The sequence below is a fragment of the Cygnus olor genome, chromosome 3 (genome assembly GCF_009769625.2).
Source record: "Cygnus olor isolate bCygOlo1 chromosome 3, bCygOlo1.pri.v2, whole genome shotgun sequence".
NCBI classification, from domain to species: Eukaryota; Metazoa; Chordata; class Aves; order Anseriformes; family Anatidae; genus Cygnus; species Cygnus olor.
In genome coordinates, this window is record NC_049171.1 from 70,063,724 (window position 1) to 70,084,124 (window position 20,401).

General features: G+C 34.5%; 1 protein-coding gene across 12 annotated transcripts in view; it reads right to left on the reverse strand.

Moving 5' to 3' along the window:
• The window catches only part of STXBP5 (syntaxin binding protein 5), a 114,281-nt gene that overhangs the window by 18,260 nt on the left and 75,620 nt on the right, over positions 1 to 20,401 (reverse strand). For 2 of the 12 annotated variants that reach the window (XM_040550746.1, XM_040550745.1), the window contains 6 exons: positions 19,392 to 19,517; positions 18,765 to 18,916; positions 10,720 to 10,785; positions 7,396 to 7,452; positions 7,259 to 7,306; positions 261 to 311 (listed from right to left, as the gene is read on the reverse strand). In XM_040550746.1, coding sequence (XP_040406680.1) covers positions 261 to 311; positions 7,259 to 7,306; positions 7,396 to 7,452; positions 10,720 to 10,785; positions 18,765 to 18,916; positions 19,392 to 19,517 — 500 coding nt within the window. The remainder of the gene's footprint in view (positions 1 to 260; positions 312 to 7,258; positions 7,307 to 7,395; positions 7,453 to 10,719; positions 10,786 to 18,764; positions 18,917 to 19,391; positions 19,518 to 20,401) is intronic. The other 10 variants (XM_040550750.1, XM_040550749.1, XM_040550753.1 and 7 more) reach the window with 7 other exon arrangements.

A 20,401-nucleotide genomic window follows, 5' to 3' on the forward strand; every position in this document is an offset into this window, starting at 1 on the left:
GTGGAAGTAGGAGTGACAGATGCCTAAAAATTATGACAAAAATGTGATAAGCCATGTACAAAATTTGCAGGCTTACCTTACGATGACAGCAATGACATTTTGTGCCTGAGAGCCCCCAAAGAGAGTGGAATTAAAATTTTAGTTCTATACTTCAGATAATGCAACTCAGTCATGATAGTTTAAATAAGTAAGGACTCTTTAATGTATGCACACTCTGCAAAACAGTTTCAATAAAAATAAAATCAACTATGTAAACTTACCTAAATCAGGCTTTAACTCAGTTGGCAAACTTAGCTTCCTGGACATCTTTGCTGAAAAGTGAAGTATATCTTTTTTTTAAAAAGAATAAACATGATTCTGCCGGCCTTTATTTGCCTCTTTCCAAACATTTAATAAATTATTGTTCATTACATAACTGCAGTACTTAACAGGATTTCTATTAAAGCAGAGCCCGACTTTCACAAGTGAAGGGTGCAAAGTAGAACATGGAAGATACCGCGGTCTTCAAATACAGCATTTTATTACTCTTGCCCAACTTAATTTCCCCTTAGACTTCTGAATGAACTTGATGGATTGGATGAATTTTGCTTTGGCTCAAACTCAAATTTTATCTCTTTGGGTAAGAGAAGATAATGTAGACTCAGTTACTGCAAGAATATACGCTGAAATTTTCAAAAATTTAACAACCCCTCCACTCTTCTTCTGCCCTACTTCCTGATCACACCTGAGATACTTTAAAAAAAAGAAAACAGATGAAATTTTAATTACTCTAAAATGTAAGGGGTAAGAGTACATGTGTAAAATAAGCTAGTAATCTGAGATGTAATCAGCAATCTTAGAAGAAATAAATTACAAAGAATAATTATATATGATCAGCAGCATACAAATGCAACATTCAAAAAAGTCAAATTTCAACAGTACTGGTCATGTGAAAAATAGAGCTTAAAATCATCTCTGACTTAGAGAATTCTGTTTGTAGGAACAGAAATCTTATGGCCTATTTAAAATACAGTATTATGCTAACAAACATTGATAAAGTAATAGTCACTAGTACACTTGTAGCCATACATCCCTCATCTTTCTTTTAACAATTAGTAGAAGGAATAATTTTGATGTAGTTCAACTTCTAGACCAGGGCTAGAATTTGAATTTCTCAGCCACATGCCTGAATTTTGATATATCATTTAGTTCTTCACTGTCTTTTAAGGGTAATACTTCTTCCACTTAAAGTAGATGTTGGATACCCATCATTAGGCAGATTGAATCTTGCTGCTTCTCTCTGTTAAACTCTCTGGAGTTCGCTTATTCTAATTATCCTTTTTTTTTTTTTTTTTTTTTAACAGAAATCATCGTTTGCTACATGTCCTGAAGAAGAGTGCATGATTTAAAGTTACTTCCACTCCTTCAAAAGGAGACGTAGTTCATTGTATCATCAATTATGCTCATCAATATTACAAATGCTAGTTATCTGAATGGTTGAACAGTTTTATTCCTGTCATACATTATAAAAATTTGAGAGTAAGACTCCAGAAATAATCTTCTCATTTCCTCACGTGTCATTGTTACAAAGTATGTCCTGTTCAAACTAAATTGAACTCAGACCACAATGCTAGTTATTTTAACTTACTTTAGTGCAGGCTGAAACGGAAAAGGGTACTGCACCTAAATGTTTTCTATCCTCACAGCCTTGCATTGGCATCTGCCTGGCTTAATGATGAGGCCAAAGCTCATCTTCAAGAATTTTCTGCCAGAGGTTGTTTTCAGCAAGACTGACTCTTGTTTCAGATCACTGCTCAGCTATACATATGGAAAACTGTGGTACAACACTGCGCTAGTGACCATGAGCCCTTTTTTCTGCTGTCAGCTTGAACTTGCATCAGCTTGGTGCAAGAACACGGAACCTCATCTGGAATTGGGAATTATAAGACAGGTGTTCCTCATCATAAGACTTGTCTTCTGTTTTGGACATGTAAATCATAACAAGCTGAGATACTGAACAAAAGCTGAAGCATGCACACAGAAAAATTGAACTGTTTTTGGCTTTTCACAGCTTTTACCATGTGTGAATATCAGTAATGATTAGTTTATTTAATCATTTTGAAGACTATAGTGGTCACTTTTGGCTTCTCAAATCGAAGTGTTTAACAACTCAGGAAAAATGGCAAAAACCAAGATACTAGGCAACAGGTCATACAAAATACAGGTTCGTGTGTCAGATTCTATGAGTCAAACCCCACTTTTGGCTTTTTTGTTCACTAGTAAAACAAATCTGCCCAACGTCTTTTTCAGTACATACTAAAAAACTCCTCTCATTAATAGGACAACAGGATACAAGAGATAAGACTGTCATTGCTAGAAATCATGAATTAATGTTATGAAGAAAACTTACAGTTCAAAATATACTTCAATGTGTCAAAAGCCTCAATAATTCCAATGTAAATAAACAAGAGCCTATTTAAATAGCGGTACTGCCATCTTGTGTTTAGAGAGATAAGTGCCTGAAGATGCAATAAGAAAATAGGAATATTTTACCAGCTAAATCGATTTTTAACAGTATTTGGTATAATAAACTGCTTGCATTCATATATGGCTTATAGTTTACAATAGTTTTAAGAAAATTCAGTTTTGCCATGACTCAGATGAAAAATAGCAATATTGCCAGACAGCTAGAGAACTACCACATAAAAGATAATGATCAGGGAAAAGGAAAGAAAACAGGATTGAGATCTCAGTGTCAGGCTTTTGACTTTATTTGTACAACAGGACAAAGGCGATGTCAACTGCCCCTTCTAAGTGTGACTGACCTCAAGTAGCAGCTGTGATGCCACTGCTGAATACCTCTCTTGGTGATTGCTGCCCCATTTACAGCCAAGGCTGCCTTTCTACAACCAGCGCAAGACAAGGAGACAGGCTAGGGAGTAATTCTGCTGCTCTTGCCTCTGCTTAGACCTACACTTTATACTTCTCTAAATTAGAAAACCTGCATAGGCCACATACACACATTCTCTTGCTTATTTATATAACTAAATATATATATCGTAAAATAGGAGATCGGAGAACTGTCCAAGAACAACATCCACGATTCTTGGAGATCTCATGTCAGTCTTGAAGGGAACAGGTGGTAAAATATGAAAGGTTACCTTGGCATACTGTGCTATTTTTCAGTATAGCAGGCTCGACCAATTCAATGAAGAAAACCTGAAGGATACCTGAGACACGTATGAACTGTCAACAGGAAGATGTGGCTTAAGGTAATAGTTATATCTTATTTGCAGCATGTTACCCTGAGCTACGTTACAAAATGTTACATTGTATAGCACATTAGTTTGAAAGCTGTAAACTGTTTTCTCATATATTCCCTATTCAAGGAAACAGTCAAAACCCTCTGCTAAAAAAAAAATCCTTTAAACCTAAAATAAAGTGAGACAAGTATCTTGGTGTTTTGACAGACAAGAGAATAGTTTACATGAAGCATAATTCATTTAACATTTAATGAGAAATATCTAACCAGCTTAGAGTTTTCTTTTAGTTCTTGCTAGTATTTTAGACATACTAAAGTCCCCACATGATTCAACGTTTGACAACTACATAGAAGGAAAAATTTAAATTACCAAATTTCACGATGCTTATAGAATCAAATACTGTACTGGTGACAGTTAAAGAAAGAAATAGATTATCAATGCTGAGATGTCTAGATTTGATATAAGAATAATGAAGCCATTTTACAAGAGAATGCCTGAATCAGACAAAATATTAAAACACTGGAAAAAAAAAACACTTTTACTCTGGCATTAGGGCATCTGAGAAGTTAACTTTTGATTCTGTGAAAACAGTATTAAAACTCAATGACTTCAGCATTGTTTGGCAATTTTAGTTGTACACTTCATAATGTGAAAAGCCTTACGTTAATGGTAACAGCTAGGAGTACAGAAATTTTGAATTACAACTACTCTGGTTAGATCTGCCTAATGATATTATTTGCAATTGTTTTTAAATTTGCAGATTGCAGAAAAGAAAAACGACTTCACTGAAGAATGTAGTCTCCTGAAATAATTATAGAGGTATTAGAGTCTACAATATTTTGCATATAACTTTACTAAAGCTTCTTACAGAAATGGATGTTGTAATACCTCAAGTTCTGACCAGATTCACATTGATATATTAAGTCACATACAAGTCATTGTACCAAATACTTAACTGATGCAAACGTGTAAAACAGCTAAAGATATTGCTTCAGCTGGAATCAGATCACAATGCCTTTCTACAAAAATTACATAGTCTTAGACATGAAGTACTCCCTATCATTTTTTTTCCTTTATGTCTAACACACTTTTCAATAGTAATTCACAGAACATTATTTACATTTTCAAATATTTGTCATTCCTAAGAGAAATGTTTGCATCACATAATGACCAGAGTATTTTCTGTAAATTCCTAGTTGGTTAAACCAAGTATCTCTGTGTATCTAAGGTAATTGCAGCTATTCTGAAGTTCACCCCAATGCAAACGAAGGGGAAACATGACCCTAGAGCCACATATTAACAATAGACCTTCGGATAAGTACATTCACAATTTCTTTTTTTTTTTTCCCCTAAATACTCAGAAAGACAAAGCTGAAGCGTTGGTTCATGAAACATTTGCATTTTAACTTATTTATACTACTGTTGCAATCTTTGATGACTTTTGATCCTTTAATGAAGTAAGAACCCTTGCCTGATACTGTCACTAATGATACAAATCAATGGAAATTAAGATGCTTCTACATAAAAGTTTTAATAAAATGACTAAATTGACAATGGTTTCATATTTCTAAATGGATGCATTTTCTGTTACCGCCTTACAGACCTATCACTGAAATGAAATTACTTCTCCCTTTGTCAGCAGTTTTCTCTTTCTGTTCACATCGGACAAAGAACACAGGGGTGATATTAACAGCGACTGAAATAAACTATGTAAACTATTCTTTTTTTTGTAACCCATTTTGACTGGTTGTATTTCACACATGGATAAAGACCTGAAAGAACTTGAACTGACTGCATGATACGCCAGTGCAAAAAGCTACAACCATGCTACATACAAGCTCATTCCTGTGAACACAGTTGATGGTAAATTGTGTTCTTTCATACAACAGTGTGAAAATAACGACAAAGTAGCACTCACATTTTACAAAACTCATTTTCCATTCACATTTAGCTGACAATTCCATTTGTCAGCTATTCAAAACAATGAAAATGCATTCAAACAATGAAAATGCAAAAACATGCAACTAGTGGCATAGCATTTTGCCTTATTTTACATATAAGGAAGAGCATACAATGTAAATTCAGAAAGTCATGCAGAGGAAAGATGCTTCTTTATAAGGTATAGAAAACATAGTAGTGAAGGAAAAAAAAACAAGAACATTCCTTGTACAGCATCCAACTACTCGAAACTAACAGAATGCAGATGAAATAATTACATTTCTTCAGACTTCCATTACACTGTGCAAGGTACACAAATCAAAGTATGGGCTGACTGGGAAACAGTTATGAATTACACATCCATTCATTATGGCCTCAGCTCTGCATTTAACTTACACCCTGAAGAAGGCATTGCTTGTAAACGTTATGCTATTTTAGCTGTGAAAAACATTCACACTTTCATTTGAAAGGCTTCAAGCTGAAACAGATGTCAACAGTTCTACAGAATTATCATTAGCATGTTTTATTAATACCGTAATATTACTCTTTTTAAAAAAGGGAAAAATAAAGTAATGCTCAAACACATTATAAGACCTCATATCTTGTGCAAAAAAAATAAGTTTAGAAGAGACTGCTTTGGGACAAAAGGAAAATACCTCATCAACAGTCATTGACATAACATGCACAAGATTAAGTGTTGTTTTTCTCATGAGAAAAACTGAACATAAGCTTCCAGTTAGCCGGAATCCTTCAGGAGAACATATCAATGAATATTCATGTAAACCATACTCAAGTTTTTCCAATTATATAATTTAATTGACATAATGATCTATTATTGAGAGAGAGTTGCTTTTTTGAATTGTGCTTAGGCTTCCGCTGTCTCTGAGCTCATTTTCCCTAACCTGTTACCGCTGCAGTTGTGATAGTACTGAGCAAAGGGGACATTTCTCGCTCTTCCTCATGTTATGCTTCAGATTCCAAAGGAACCTTCACCATAGTCATATTTTCATATTAACAGTTCTTCTCGATTACTGAATTGTGGATTTGTGGTTCAGGATTAAAAGTTAAGTTGTCAAACAGCAAATCAAACAGAATAGTGAAAAAGAAACGTCCTCCATCACCTGACCTTATGGTTCAACGTAACCTATGAAGTAGTACTTCAGCAAGCAACTTCACTACACAAAATAGTTTCAGTCTTTTGACCTCACAAAAGAGATAAAATTAAGCCTTCTTGCAATGATATACTAATGTAACAACAGAAAACATAATGAAACATTAACATAGAGATTCTGAAATGAAAGTAGCCATATCCCATGCAAGAAGAGCCTTTTCCCAAAATCAAATCACCCAGCCCCTGGACTTCATTTATTTAATGACTCAATTGTTATAAGCAGAGTTAATTTTCATTCCAATCACAAAAGGGTTCAATCTATAACCCGCATACAACATATTCCAAGGCAGTTTGTTGCCAAATTTTTAAGCTAAGTCTGGATGGATTTGGAAGGATATTGTGTCACTGTTAGATGCAGAAAAAGTAAATACAGTCTGGACCAGTAATGGGGTGTATATAATATATATATATATTTATGATCAAATATTTGGTCATATATATATGACCAAAAGTCCTTTTCCACGTGATTAAATCAAAACATGATACTACCTCCACCTTGACTACTGTAATATGGAAATCTGACCACGTGGTTATGAATGTAACACACAGAAGAAATTTAATCAGCCACATGTTCTCAAAGGGAGCGTACCTTTGCAAAAATAGTGGAATAATGTTGTGAATTGCATAGACTGAACTCTTAGTACAGATTAGAATTCCACCCATCCAGAAAACAGAGAAGTGCATTTGCAATAGTCTAATTTAAGCCACCAGTGTCCTTGATCTTTTTTAAAGTTGTGCCCAGTGTATTTAGTACAGAAGCAGCCCACAGAATTACCAATTAGAATAAAGAATGAAAAACAACTAAGTATGCATTTTTAAAAATTTTATTTATTTTTTGCTGCTGAGTTAGTGTTGCATAGAGTAAGGCACTGGATTAGGAACAGAACATTTTCTTTCTAGTTCCTACCTATGTCATTGGCTACCATCCTGGAAAACTTTCTGCTTTTGGTCTTCACTGTAAATAATATATTAATAAAAAAAGGTCAATCTATGTATCAAAGAATGAACTGGAAAAAAAGACTTTAGAAAAGAAAAATACTGTACCCTTTTCTATAAAATTATTCATTTTTTGATCATCATCAGAATTTGGTGAACCAGAACCTATGAGTGAAGACAGAATGAAATGGATATACATTTAATTTTGACACAAAACCAATGTATTAATAAAATTTTCAGTTTACTGTAGATAAAAAGATTTATTAAAATATAAAATACTGATAGTGGTATTCTCTGGTAGCTGGTAGCTGTACTAGATACTATGGATTGCAAATTATTTTGTTGGGACAGGAATTCTGCCATATTGACGTTAACGACAAAAATTATAATTCAGGTTTTATGTTGCACAGTGCCATAAGTTTATTGCTAGAAATATTTCTCTCACTGAATAAAGTGTTTAACACTGAATAACTGTATTGCTGTCCTAATCATGCTTCCAGACAAAAAATTAGCCCAAATTACAATTCACAGAACACAGTAGTAACAATAACCTAAGAAGTTTTGAAAATCTGTTTTTTTTCCAATGCAATATATCATTGTTTGGCCCCAGTTCCTCAATTATTCTACCAACAGCTCAAAGCCAATGTTGTCACCTAGGATTTTTCAGAATTCTTAATACTGAAAAAACAGTAGTGGTGTCTATAGGCCACTACTCGAAGCCTCCTATTATTTTAATCTTACCTCCGTAAGATTAAAACACAGTTCAACTGAAAATAGAAAATTTCACTGGATTTTATTTTGTGCGAGTGTAAAAATAAGAATGGAATGCAAACATTTTGACCTTTGTGAATACAAAACCATAATGGTTTACAATGCTATACATTTATTTTATGGTCAGATGAATGCCCTCAGTCTATCACCTCCTAATTTCTGGGGAAAAAAAAAGCAGGAGACAAAGTTACCATCTGTCCCCTTCCCTCCCCGCCCCCCCAGGTTTTCTATAGTTCTCTTATTAAAACTGTAGGATACACTCCTAACTTGCAGGTGGCCCCTTTCACAGTCCTCTAAACTGTATAATCACCCACTGGAGCAAATCAAATGGAAGTTAGCATCCACATCTCTTCACTTGGGGACTGAAATGTGGAAGAGGTGGAAAATCTAGATCACTTGAGCAAATACAGACTTCAACCCAAACTGACTGGTTTGTTTTACAGGTCATATCGTTAACAGTCGAAGCCCGTAACATACTAAATTGTCAATCCACCCCTCCAAAATTAAAGGTAGTTAAACTTTTTGTGCTAGTATATTTCCTTCTTCACTAGCCAGACTATTTTGGAAAAACTTCATTTAAATTTGGCCTCCGTCCTGCACCTCAAGTTCACCAATACTGTGCAACACTTTCTCCAAAATGTCCTCTTATCTCTCTGAAAACAGCATGTCATTTTCACATGACTAAAAGAGGACTACTTTCCAGTGTTGTGATCTTGCCCACAAAAGGTGTAAAACTTAGAAACCAAACCTAAGGAACTGCAGTTCTTCTCATATCCATAAGGGCTGGCCTTCCCCGGAGCATACAAACATCACGAAAAGATTTCTTATCAGTGAGGTGACTGCCCATTTGCCTCCCTCCCTAGTTACAAGTACCTTTCTCAAAAGAAAACTGGAGAAGCCTGCCATGAACCTTCTCATTCACGAAAAACTGGGAGGAGAGGACAGAACAGAGGGAAGCAGGACAGAGTCTAAACTTACCACTTCAAGAATCTACTTTACAGGGCTTGCAGCTGTGGCTTCTCAGCTCCCTCTTTTCTCTATTCAGTATTTTTGGTATTTAGAATTATTTCTCTTTAGTACTGCATGTGTACCTAAGATATCATATACTCTTTTCACAGAATATTCAGCTCCCCAAAATTCTAGGTTTTATTCTGTTCATTTTATTATGAGTAAGATAACTTCTAAAGTCTTCTCAGATAGTCAATTTATAAATTAAAACTTAAATCACTCTACGGTTAAGATTTTCCCTCTAATTTTGTTTCCTTTTAGGACATTTAAATCTGTCTATTCTAAGTTGTCCCCTTATTTGATTCTCTTAAAATAATATATATATGTATCCGAACTGTATTATATTTTAATCTACTCCAGCTAACACAACCCAGACATGAGGGAGGGAGGGTAGGCAGATTGTTAAATTTAAGATTTTTCCATATAAACCTTGATTCTTACCCTAGGACTTCCATTGCACTGTTAGTGGAAATGGTGATTTGAGTTTTATACCACTTCAACATCAACATTATGAAAAAAGCCTCTAATTCAACTTAGTGTTTTAAGCTTTAGCTATACAAGTTGGAAGTCATTTGGCCTGACATTTGAGTGATGCTGGAGCAAGAGAGAAAAAAGATTACAGAGTTACAACTCATTATTTGTCCCCCGTAAACATTTTTGCAAAAATAGTAAGTTTTTCAATGGAGATAGGGCAGATGATAACAAGAGGTTTAATCTACTGCGTTTCAGTTTTAAACAGCTTCCTTCATGGCTCACTTCCTTCATTCCTCACATGGCTCACAGGCTACAGTAGAAAAGGAATCTATCCTTAGACCCATATATTGATTACCAGTTTGCATGACATTGTAAGCATACTAGCTACATTATATTAGCTATTTGTGTAAACCTGCAACTTTGACCTTTACTCTAATTTGGAGTAGAGCTTTCAATGAAATAGATGAAGTGACATTACTTCTTCAAAAGTTTTGTCAAGAGTAATGCTGAAGATGTGACTTTTTTTTTTTACCTATTATGTGAAATATTCATTTCTAATATTATATACTGACACATACTATTTAATATTTACATATCTACAGCCTCAGTGAGCCAACATTGAAAAATTTTAAGTTGTATAACATATTGCTGAAGCTTTCCTTTAGAATATTCAAATACAGTAATAGCAACTGAATATCTATCCCCCTTCCCTTTTTTTTTTTGAAGCAAGGAAATTGTACTTCATAAGGATGACAGCTTCTGAAGACCTCTGATTCCAAAGGAAAATGATAATTTGTGGAAGCAGAAGTAAACTAGCTCCTTTTGCAAACTTTTTTTTTTAAACCACTTCTGAGAACTGAAACACCAGATACCTGAACTATTACAGGAATTCATACACCTCTTATCAGTGTTTCAGAATTCCATTGTGCAGTTTAGTATGCTTCCTGAAACACAAATATTGCAGATTGTATCTCTCTTCACTCATCTTTATGACATTTTTATTGCATCTGTTAAATAAACTTTGCTTTAAAAATACAGTGGAGCAACACAGCAAAATTTTTCAGAACTTCTCACAAGTTATACAGGTTTTATATAATTACTTAACAAGTATGTGTTGACTTAAAGCATGCCATTTTCTGTGCAAATAAGAAGCTGAAAGTTAGAGAAAGTGATGATTACCTGAAGTAGGTGATTTGCAGCGATCTTCTGGCACCATTGTACCTTCATTAATATCACAAAGACCTGCTGGAACACAAAAACAATGTATAGTGAACATGGCTGCTATTTCATCCTTTCTTCCATTACAGTTAGGAATTTTATATTAAATACAAACCAGCTGTTTGTGACAGAATTTGTTACATATTACACTTTTTAGAATTTGGACATTAGCTGCAGTGATTGCAAAGCTATTCACTTCATCCTACTCATTAGATTTCAGTGCAAAGTACTATCTTTTAAGCACGACACACTTATCTGAACACTTAATTACATGATATAGATATATATTAAGTACACATTTAATTGTTAAAGAAAGTCACATGAAAGAGGATCTCTAAGACTACAACCACATTCAGAGTGTATGTGAAGAGTATACGTGAAACCACTGAGTTCTTTCACTATTTGCTTTCCATCTGTTAAAGCGATGAGCTTTGTATTTACTTTTGTACTGTGAAGTTCAATATGGAGTTTTCCTGGAAGATTATGTCATTTACTGAATTTAGGGTATTAGGGTGCTTAAAAAAGCGTTCTTCCTTTTATGAAGGGATTTCACTAAATTATATTGTCAGCTCTGACCATTTGAATAACTACTATGTTAGCATCTAAAGCTCATTCCTTACATTCCAATGAAGGAAATAAAGTATAGGAGTTCATTATCAGATGCTAAAGATGGAAGTTACCTCATTAACGTCCTACAGATTATTCCAGAGCATTAACTAGGAATATACAAGGAATTTTGCCCTTTTCCTTTTTGATAATAAATTGCTAGCAACACTGCCCAGTTTTAAACACACTTGAGACTATAAATTTTTGTACTACACAGGGTTGTGTAATAAGTTTTCTTAAAAATCCACAAGCTGCTCTCCCAAAAAAGCAAAATAAGTTTTAGACAGTAGCATGGGTGGACAATATATATTTAATTTATGTATATTTAAAGAATGATGTCTGGGATACATTTATGGATAAATTTCAGCATGTTCTCTCTCCAAGATGGCCTGAACAGACCACATGTTATAAATTCATAAATCAATAGCTCTGCTAATCACAAGTAAGGGTGATCAAAATCAGCTTACAATTAATGACCTTTCTCATTAAGATCTCTGAAAATTCAGAGCTCCCTTTTCACATATTAAAAGCATGTAGTTACCATTCTGAGAATATGGCCTTGGTAAGAGCAGATGTCCCTCAAAAATATAAAGACAGATCCTGATCAGGTTTCTTTAAGAAAGAAACATGAATTTTTGGTGCTGGGAACAGACAACCAAAGAAACACTGCACTTGGTTACTATATGGGGAAGGTTTTAGATCAGAATGGGGGGGGATTGAAGTCTCCTTTTTGGAGAAAAAAGGATCTTTTAAGCCTAAGATGTGCTTATTAACAGTTGTACTAGCTAACACCCAGAAAGATTCTCTGACCCTACTCTTTCAGCTGGTGGAAAGCACATGCCTCACAGAATGCTTTCACTGGGCAGCCTATATCATCAATAGAGGAATAAAAAATATGTCAGGAGCAGCCAAGCATAGTTTATCAAACCAATTAACATCATCTATAAAGAAGTTTTAGGTGTCCTGAATCTTTGAGGTGGACTCTTCTGGTACTAACAGTTGAAAAGCCAGCTTCACGCATAGAGAACAAATACCATTTTAACATTTTAATTTTCTTTCTTCACTGACTGTTTATTCTTGCCACTTCCCACTTTCTTTTTTGGTAATCCAGCAAAAACTTTGCCAGAGTTGCTGAGTGGGATTTGAAAATGAACACAGTCCTTAAGTATGAGGGGAAACTGTTCTTGCAAGCATGACAAAGAAATACCCAGGAGGTTTGCTGGCCTTCAGTCTGAATTGCAACACTTCACTTTAAAACACACTACGCAAGGCCTTCTGGTGTCTGCCATCTATAAATCTGTTAGCTTAGACACAGTGCTGTGCTCACACTGTCACTCAGATGCTACACATACCTATTGTACATGAAGCTCTATTACAACACGCGGAAATATGAGCTCATTACTCCAGATCAAAGCACAGTTTCAATTCTGACATGTAACAACAACAACAGACAACACAGTATCATATTATGTAGACTGGCTCATCACTGGAAGCAGGAGGTTTAAAGAACACTCTTTGACCAAATATTAAGTAAATCCTCACAGCAGCGATACTGGGAGGACAAACCTATCCTGTGCTTTTAGAAATAGTCATGTTTCTAAATCACGCTCCTTAGGGAGCCAAACTATATAAATCCAAAGATGCAGTTCAGGAATTTAACATCCTCTCTCCTCACAAATATTTTAATTCTTTATCTTCAGAGGATGAATTGAACTTCTCACACTAGTTTCCTCTGAAAAGTGAAATCCGACTGGAATAGCCTTTAGACAAGAATAAAGTCATATACCTACACGCTTGCTTCCTCTCTAAGAAGTATTTAAGTTAAATTTGATTAATATACATCTTAATGAATAACTCATATCAATTGATCCGAGAGAAGACCTCAAAATAGTCTCCTGTCATGAAGCTATATGCCAATTTTATGTATTAGGTAAGATTTATCCCACTAAAGAGTAAGTGTGCATTATGACCATCATTATGGCACATAAACCTTGGAAATCTAAGCATAGCCAACATTGCTATTATTTGACAGATAGGAGGAAGGGACAGATACATAAAAATTAATTTTACGTATTAGTTGTTACAATGAACAGAGTAATGAAGATGAGCTGAGCCTATGAACTATGAAGGTCTGTCTGCCTTATAACCCAAGGTACCCTGATATAACTCGTGCGTGCAGTAAATTCAGGAAAATTTCTCTGGTTTCAGGCTTACAACATACGTGCAACTTGCTGTGAATTTCTAAACCAATTGATCCAAAGTCTTCTATTTCAGAACTGCAACCTGACTAAAACACAAATATATGGAAAAGTGACCTTCTTAACAAGCTCTTAGCTTCTTTCTGAAGTCTAGTAGCAGGAAATTTGAAATAAACTCCAAAATGAATCAAAGTCATATAACGTTACTAAAGATAGAAAAAACATTATGCTGCATTAAAAGCTCCCTTGAACTACAACCAAATTTAACTAATATATTATGCTTCATAAGATATTTGATGATTTTGTGCATAAGCTTCAGGCAGATTTATCACAGAAGAAACAACAACTTTACTGAAAACCTGCCTAATTAAAAATACAATTAAAATAATAAATAACATGACAATTAGAATTAAAAATAATTAACCTGAGACAGTGAAAAAAACTACTATAATCAAACTGTATGATTTCAGTTCTGTATTTGGCTTAGCCATAATTGATGTTGGTCTGGTATAGTTTAAGCCTAGGTTTAAAAATTCAAAATAAGTTCAGGTCCAGATTCAGTTCAAGGAGAAAGAGGATGGGTAAACGACTAGAACAACCAACCCCTGTATTTTCTTCCGGTTTGATTCAACTCCAGTTCTGAAATCCTTGTTGGTTACATTAAAAAAAAAAAGACTTTTTGATGTGTAATCAAAGAGTGGTCACATGCAAGCAAAAACTGCTTCTATTTCATCTGAATAATCCTGAACTACCTCTGGTAAAACATATAAAAATGTTATAGAAATATGTAAAACTTATATACATTTCTAGTATATTGTACTCGTTGAAAAACCACAAACCCTTGCAACTCCCACCAATAATAAGCTTTGAAAGAGTTAAGGTTGGTGTCTTCTAACTCAAAATTATGGAACTAAGCAAGCAACAACTGCTGTTTGTAGTTCTTTTGTGTAGTCATAAAATTTTGAAGTGTTTGGTATTTGGTACCAGTACTGGCTGTCTTCTTACTGGCTCTATTCTCCTGTCACATTTAGGAATTTGTATATCAAACAAAGATCTCAAAACAGTGTTAACAGCCACCATGAATAGATTTTTCATCACCCTGTAAAAATTTTTCTCACATACATTGTGCTTTTCAGCATACAGCCAAAGCTAATTTTTTTCTTCCACAATCACAAGTTAAAAATGAAGGTTGACTTTGTTTTTATCCATGACAAGCACCTGAAGACATTGTCTAGCAGGCCGTCACAAAACACATACTGCATGCTTCACAAACTATAAACTGTCACCTAAAACGTGAGTAAAATACCTGGTAAGATTCACTGAAATTCCAAAACACATTCCCAACCATAGATACAGACTAGTTTGTACCTGTAGAACTAGTCTGAAATGTCAGTTCACAGTCAAGCTAGTGTAGAGTACCTTGACTCTAAATAGATGTTGCTTTAAGACGCGACCCTGAAATTCTTTTCTGAGTAAAAAGATGACAGAAACATACATCATATTCTTGCATCACAAGTGAAGGGAAAATCTTGCATTTCTACTCATATTTTAGAAAATACATAACTCTTAGTCTATGATTTTTTTTTTTTAAGAAAGTCTTTCTGAATTTTCAACTGATTAACTCAGAACATGTAATTTAGTAAGTTATAAATGTCTATTTAATATACCATCTGCTTACAATTTACGCTGGAACACACAAAATAACAGTGTTCTTAGTGAGGAAGGACCAACTCTTCTTGCTTTGTTTGGTCAAAATCTGTGGAAATGGTTGAATAGCAGAATATTTTTTTCCACTCCCCTCTATCATGAAATCATTGAATCTTTGGTTTTGCTAATCTTGAATACTACGGACAGTAGCAATATGCTGCTTTGTCACATTGTCTGAACCTGAACTTCACACGAGTAGTTAAGAATTTGTCTGAATGCCTACATAGGTTAGTACGAATACTTTCTAATGCTGTTGTTGTCTCAAAGAATGAGAAATACACTCAAGTTTCTCTAAAACATCCACATTAAGCACGCAAACACTTTTTCTAGGAAGATTTACAAACTGAGTACTAGTAGTCCCTGAAGGTTATTAGAACTGTACAGCAGTTGAAAAAATCTTATGCATAAAAATCTTCAGATGTATTAAAATAGAAATACTTTAAAGATAGAAATAAAAATTCAATGAATGCAGTCTTAAAATACAAACAAGTAAGCGTAAGTTCCTTGCATTTTTGAAGGCACTAAACACCGATATTAACATTCAAGAACTGGAGAATGCAAAACCCCAAAGACTAGTTCATATAGCTCCAATCCTATAAATACAGCAAATAATTATGCTTTAGCTTAACAGAGTTATGTAAACATATACAGTAATAACTATTTATTTTTAAGCTACCAAAGTCTGGATAACAGAAAGAACTAGAAGTAACTAGAAATCATTAGAAATGTTAAATAACTCTAGAGAAATTAATTTTAGTCTTTACAGAAAGTGAGCTTGTAGCTCTAGCTAATCAAGATTTGGAAAGGATGGTGAAGGAAGGCAGGATCAACTACCTGGTTAAGAAACCAACTCTTAAAAAACCTATTCTAACCTATTAAATATTCCAGGTAAACTCAGCTTTTCAATTGTTGGCTTCAGAAGGCAGTTCTGGAACTTCTGCCCATCTTTTGTTTCCCTTCACAATGTCAAAGGAGCAGCAGATCCCAGCTTTCAGTTCTGTATCATCTCAAGGTGAAAACATTCCTTTCATGCCTAACTCTTCCTTGGCAGCAGACGATGGAAGACCATAAAGAAAGTAATAGTTGGGTATTGAGCCTATCACCTCTGAAATGCATTTATTTTTTTCTCTTTGGGAAAAATCACAGAAACTAACAAATTAGAAACTAACAAAACTAGATCACAGTCTCAAGTATGCCTTCCCCCACCCCAGTCACTGTTCCTTGGGTTTTGTTTTATTCTACACTCCTGTTATAAGGTGGTCAGATCACACACCTCTGCCCAAGGGCTGGAGAAAACTGGCATACTAGGGAAATGAACAATGTTATGCTTTTAAAATCTGCTTTATATTTTCTGAATTCTTGGATGCTGTGACTGCTGGAATAAGTCCTGAGAGTAACTCATGGTTCTGATGGGCTACCATCAGCCCCCTAGAGGGCTGTGCAATGCACCAACACCTCAACTTTTAAACCCTACAAGCAACATCTTTGTAGTAGGAAGCTTTCACTTGTAATGGACAAATCACCATTACAATGTTAATAAGTAAATAAGAATTGTCATTATCTAACATGAGTTCTGAAGCTTTTTCAGCCAGGATGGGGACCAAGCAAGGGAAGGTTCTAGCCTCAGAGGACCACTGGATTTGGTGAGCTAGATCTTGAGTCTACAGACATCAATAACTTATGAGACAGGTTATGAGACAAGTTATTGCTTTCCTCCTCTCTCCTGCCAGTACATAGACTATTATCATGGTTGCTTTTTTCCTTCCAGTTTCTTTCAGTGATGCCATGAACAAGAAATGATAGATGTATGATGGATTAAAATCAGTTTCTAAAACTAAAACAATTACTTAAAATGGAATAACAAAAAATATTTGTGGTGAGTAAACAGCAAGTAAAAAAAGCAGGTTCAGATGTTCAAAAATATTTTATTGCCATGAGATGACTTACTTATATAAGAGGTGCGAAGCTTTTTCACAGACTCTGAATATAAGTTAGAAAGGCCGCACATGCAAGAAGCCACAGTCAGCATACCTTTATGCAGCAATGAGAAAAGGAAAGACGGAGACACTAACAGTACATTTGAGATAGAAAAGCCAGCTGAACAACTTGTATAACCAGGTTTAGAAAACACTCTTGCCATGCAGATCATTAGTATTAAAATGTAAGATGAAAAATTATATGATTTCATGTAACAGTTATATTCATGAGCAAGAAAGACTCAATTCATGAACACCTTAGCCAGTGTTAACTCAGAGTTATGCTGAACATTAAAATAATAAAAGGCAAGTAATTTTTAACACTAAAAACGCAGTTAATACATAAATGCATGAGGCAGAAGTTAAGCCCTTTACTACCAAGAGCAATTAACACAGTGAAGCAGCAAAGTTATTTCTTTCTCAAAAATATATACTTTAAGTATAAATTAAAAAATATATATCTTATCTGACACAGGCTAAGAACTGCTTATGTTCTGCTTTATGCTAATGCTTTTTAAAGCAGCTTCTTCAGTTGAAGTAAGCTGACTGGTGGTAACTACATCTTTCTCAAACCAATGATTTACTAAAATGTCCTGGAGCATCCATTTTCACTTGGATAACATGTTACTTGAACGTTATTCTGGATCACTTAAAATAAACCAACCAACCCTAGAGCATGAAGAAGTTTTTTGAACATCAATAAATTCCCATCAAATGATAATCAATTGGGGGCAGCAGTGACTTTGTTGATAGCCCTGTCTTTAGCTGCTTTCCAAATTAGCTTAAAATTATCCACTAAATAACAAGGAGGAGAAAATCTTAGAATTCTAACTTTTAATTTTGGCAATAAAAAGTTTGGAATTTTGACTGAGAGGTCATTTTCCTCCTCAGCTGCAAAGAAGCACCCTTCTTAAGTATACTTTTAAAACAAAGTTCATTTTTCAATAAAGCTTCTATTCTACTCATTTGGATTGGGAAGTTTAATTAGTTCATTTATATCAAAGGCTTCCTCTGAAACTAATATAAGAGCATGTGCAATATTATAACATGCTTTAGATTATCATGGACCTTTCTAAACAAAGGTTAAAATAGGATGCAAAGTGATCTTCGCAGATACAGTGACTATCTGCCAATATTAATAGGTTTATACATGCATGTGATGTGGATACTAGGCTTAGCAGAAGATACTAAGACTTCAAGCTGTGCTATTAAGTTAAACGCATAAATTTACTGAGTGTTTGTAACATATCTATACACACAGAACACGCGTTTCGATCTGTTTTTAAAAAAATAACATTACACTAAAAACATAAGCAATGATATCAAGCATTACTGAGTATTGTTTTATTGAGTATTGTTTTTGAAGGAAAAAGTAACAAACCTGCAATAGTGATGATCAAGAAGAAAGGATGAAATCATAACGGCAAAAGCATACTTGTATTCAAAGAATAGACACTATTAGCCCAGATAAACTCAGAAGATAGACGTAGCTGGTTAAAATAAGTGCTGGATAACTCACCCCCAGATGGCTGCCGAGTTTTTCGGGGAGATCGCGGCTCCCTACGATAAGGATCATTGGAGCCATACAGTTCAATAGTGCCAAGATTCAAGAGCACTGTCTTCTGCAGGTAATCAACCATGGCAATACCATTACAGTTTCCAAAAACTACTCTGGAAAAAGATAAGTGGAAGGGAAGATAATGCTAATCAAATATAGGTATAATTTTATTTTGGTATTTTTTGCTATTCAGAATTTTAAGACTTCCTAATTTTTTCTTATATTATTATTACTATTTTTAAAAAATTGTCCTAAATTAATTATAATTTTAGAATACAGCATTGTTTGTGTTCTTTTGTATAAAGATGTGACATTGAGTAAAGTAGATCACTGTCATTGTATGTGCCAACCTATCTGACAGAGGCTTAACTGACATTTAGCTCTACAGTGCAAACACAAGGAAGAATGATACTGATTTGTTTCTGACATTAGCATCATCAGGAACTGCCATAACCCACAAAATTTAAGCACAGGAAACTGATTGCATCTAGTGTTGCTGTGCAAGTCATGTGAACACATTGACTTAATTTTTAATAGCTGCCACATTAACAAAATAATGAAAAACGAAATTGCATAGAATATACTTACAGGCCGTATGCTGAATTGACTGCTAAGCTGGTTATCTGCTGAGGAGGTTCTCCACTCACCCACACTAGTTGGATAACTAGCTCAATTTGGTAACCTGGAGACTGCTTAAGAGGAGAATTTTTAACTCTGCAAAACAAAATATATCTTTTTGACTCCCTAAAATCTCATTTTTCTTCCTTATAGGCTCAGAATTCACTGAATTTTATTGTATTATTTTATTCAGTATTCACTGAATATTACACTGGACTTTTGAAAGTTTGGAAAGCTGCAAAGAAAATCAACAAAAAAACAGAAAACTACATTAGAACTGGTCATTCAGTCTTTTAAAAGCCCCGTTGATTCATTATTGTGTTGAAAATGAACTGAGTAATGATCACATACACTTCATTTTTCTCTTCTTCAGAAAAAGTACAGCATTAGCATGCTGTATTGACTTGAACAGTGTCTAAAAGGAAGGTGGTACTAACTCTTTTCTGAGTTCCTAAAAGAACTCTGGTTTAGAGGATGGGAGAGTGTGGGAGAGTGAGGCGTGTGGATGGAAGAAGCGTATGGAAAAGGAAAACAGAAGCACAAGGTATTAGACAAACACAAACAAGAAGTTGACAATAGGGAAAAAAATTCAAAGCCAGGTAAAATGACTGTGATGGTAGACACAGGAAAAGCTTGAGGGGTGGGGAGGCATTGGGGAATTGAAGCTCTTGGAAACATTGTCTGCATGCTGATGAACAAACTTAGCAATTTAAACATTTTTATTTAAAATATAGATGTTCATGCTTTAGAACAAACAACTATACTAACATCTGTGCCAAAGTTTCCCAAAACAAACAGCAGTCATAAAACTATTTTCTGATTATTATTATTATTAATATCAACTGGAATTAGGACATTTAAAGAAATTAAGATTGGAATCAATTTATTGAAACAGAATTTAACTTTCAGATATTTGCAGAATGTTGCTGTAACAAATGAGTTTCACTGACAGTAACATTTCTGTAAGAATTTCCAAGTAG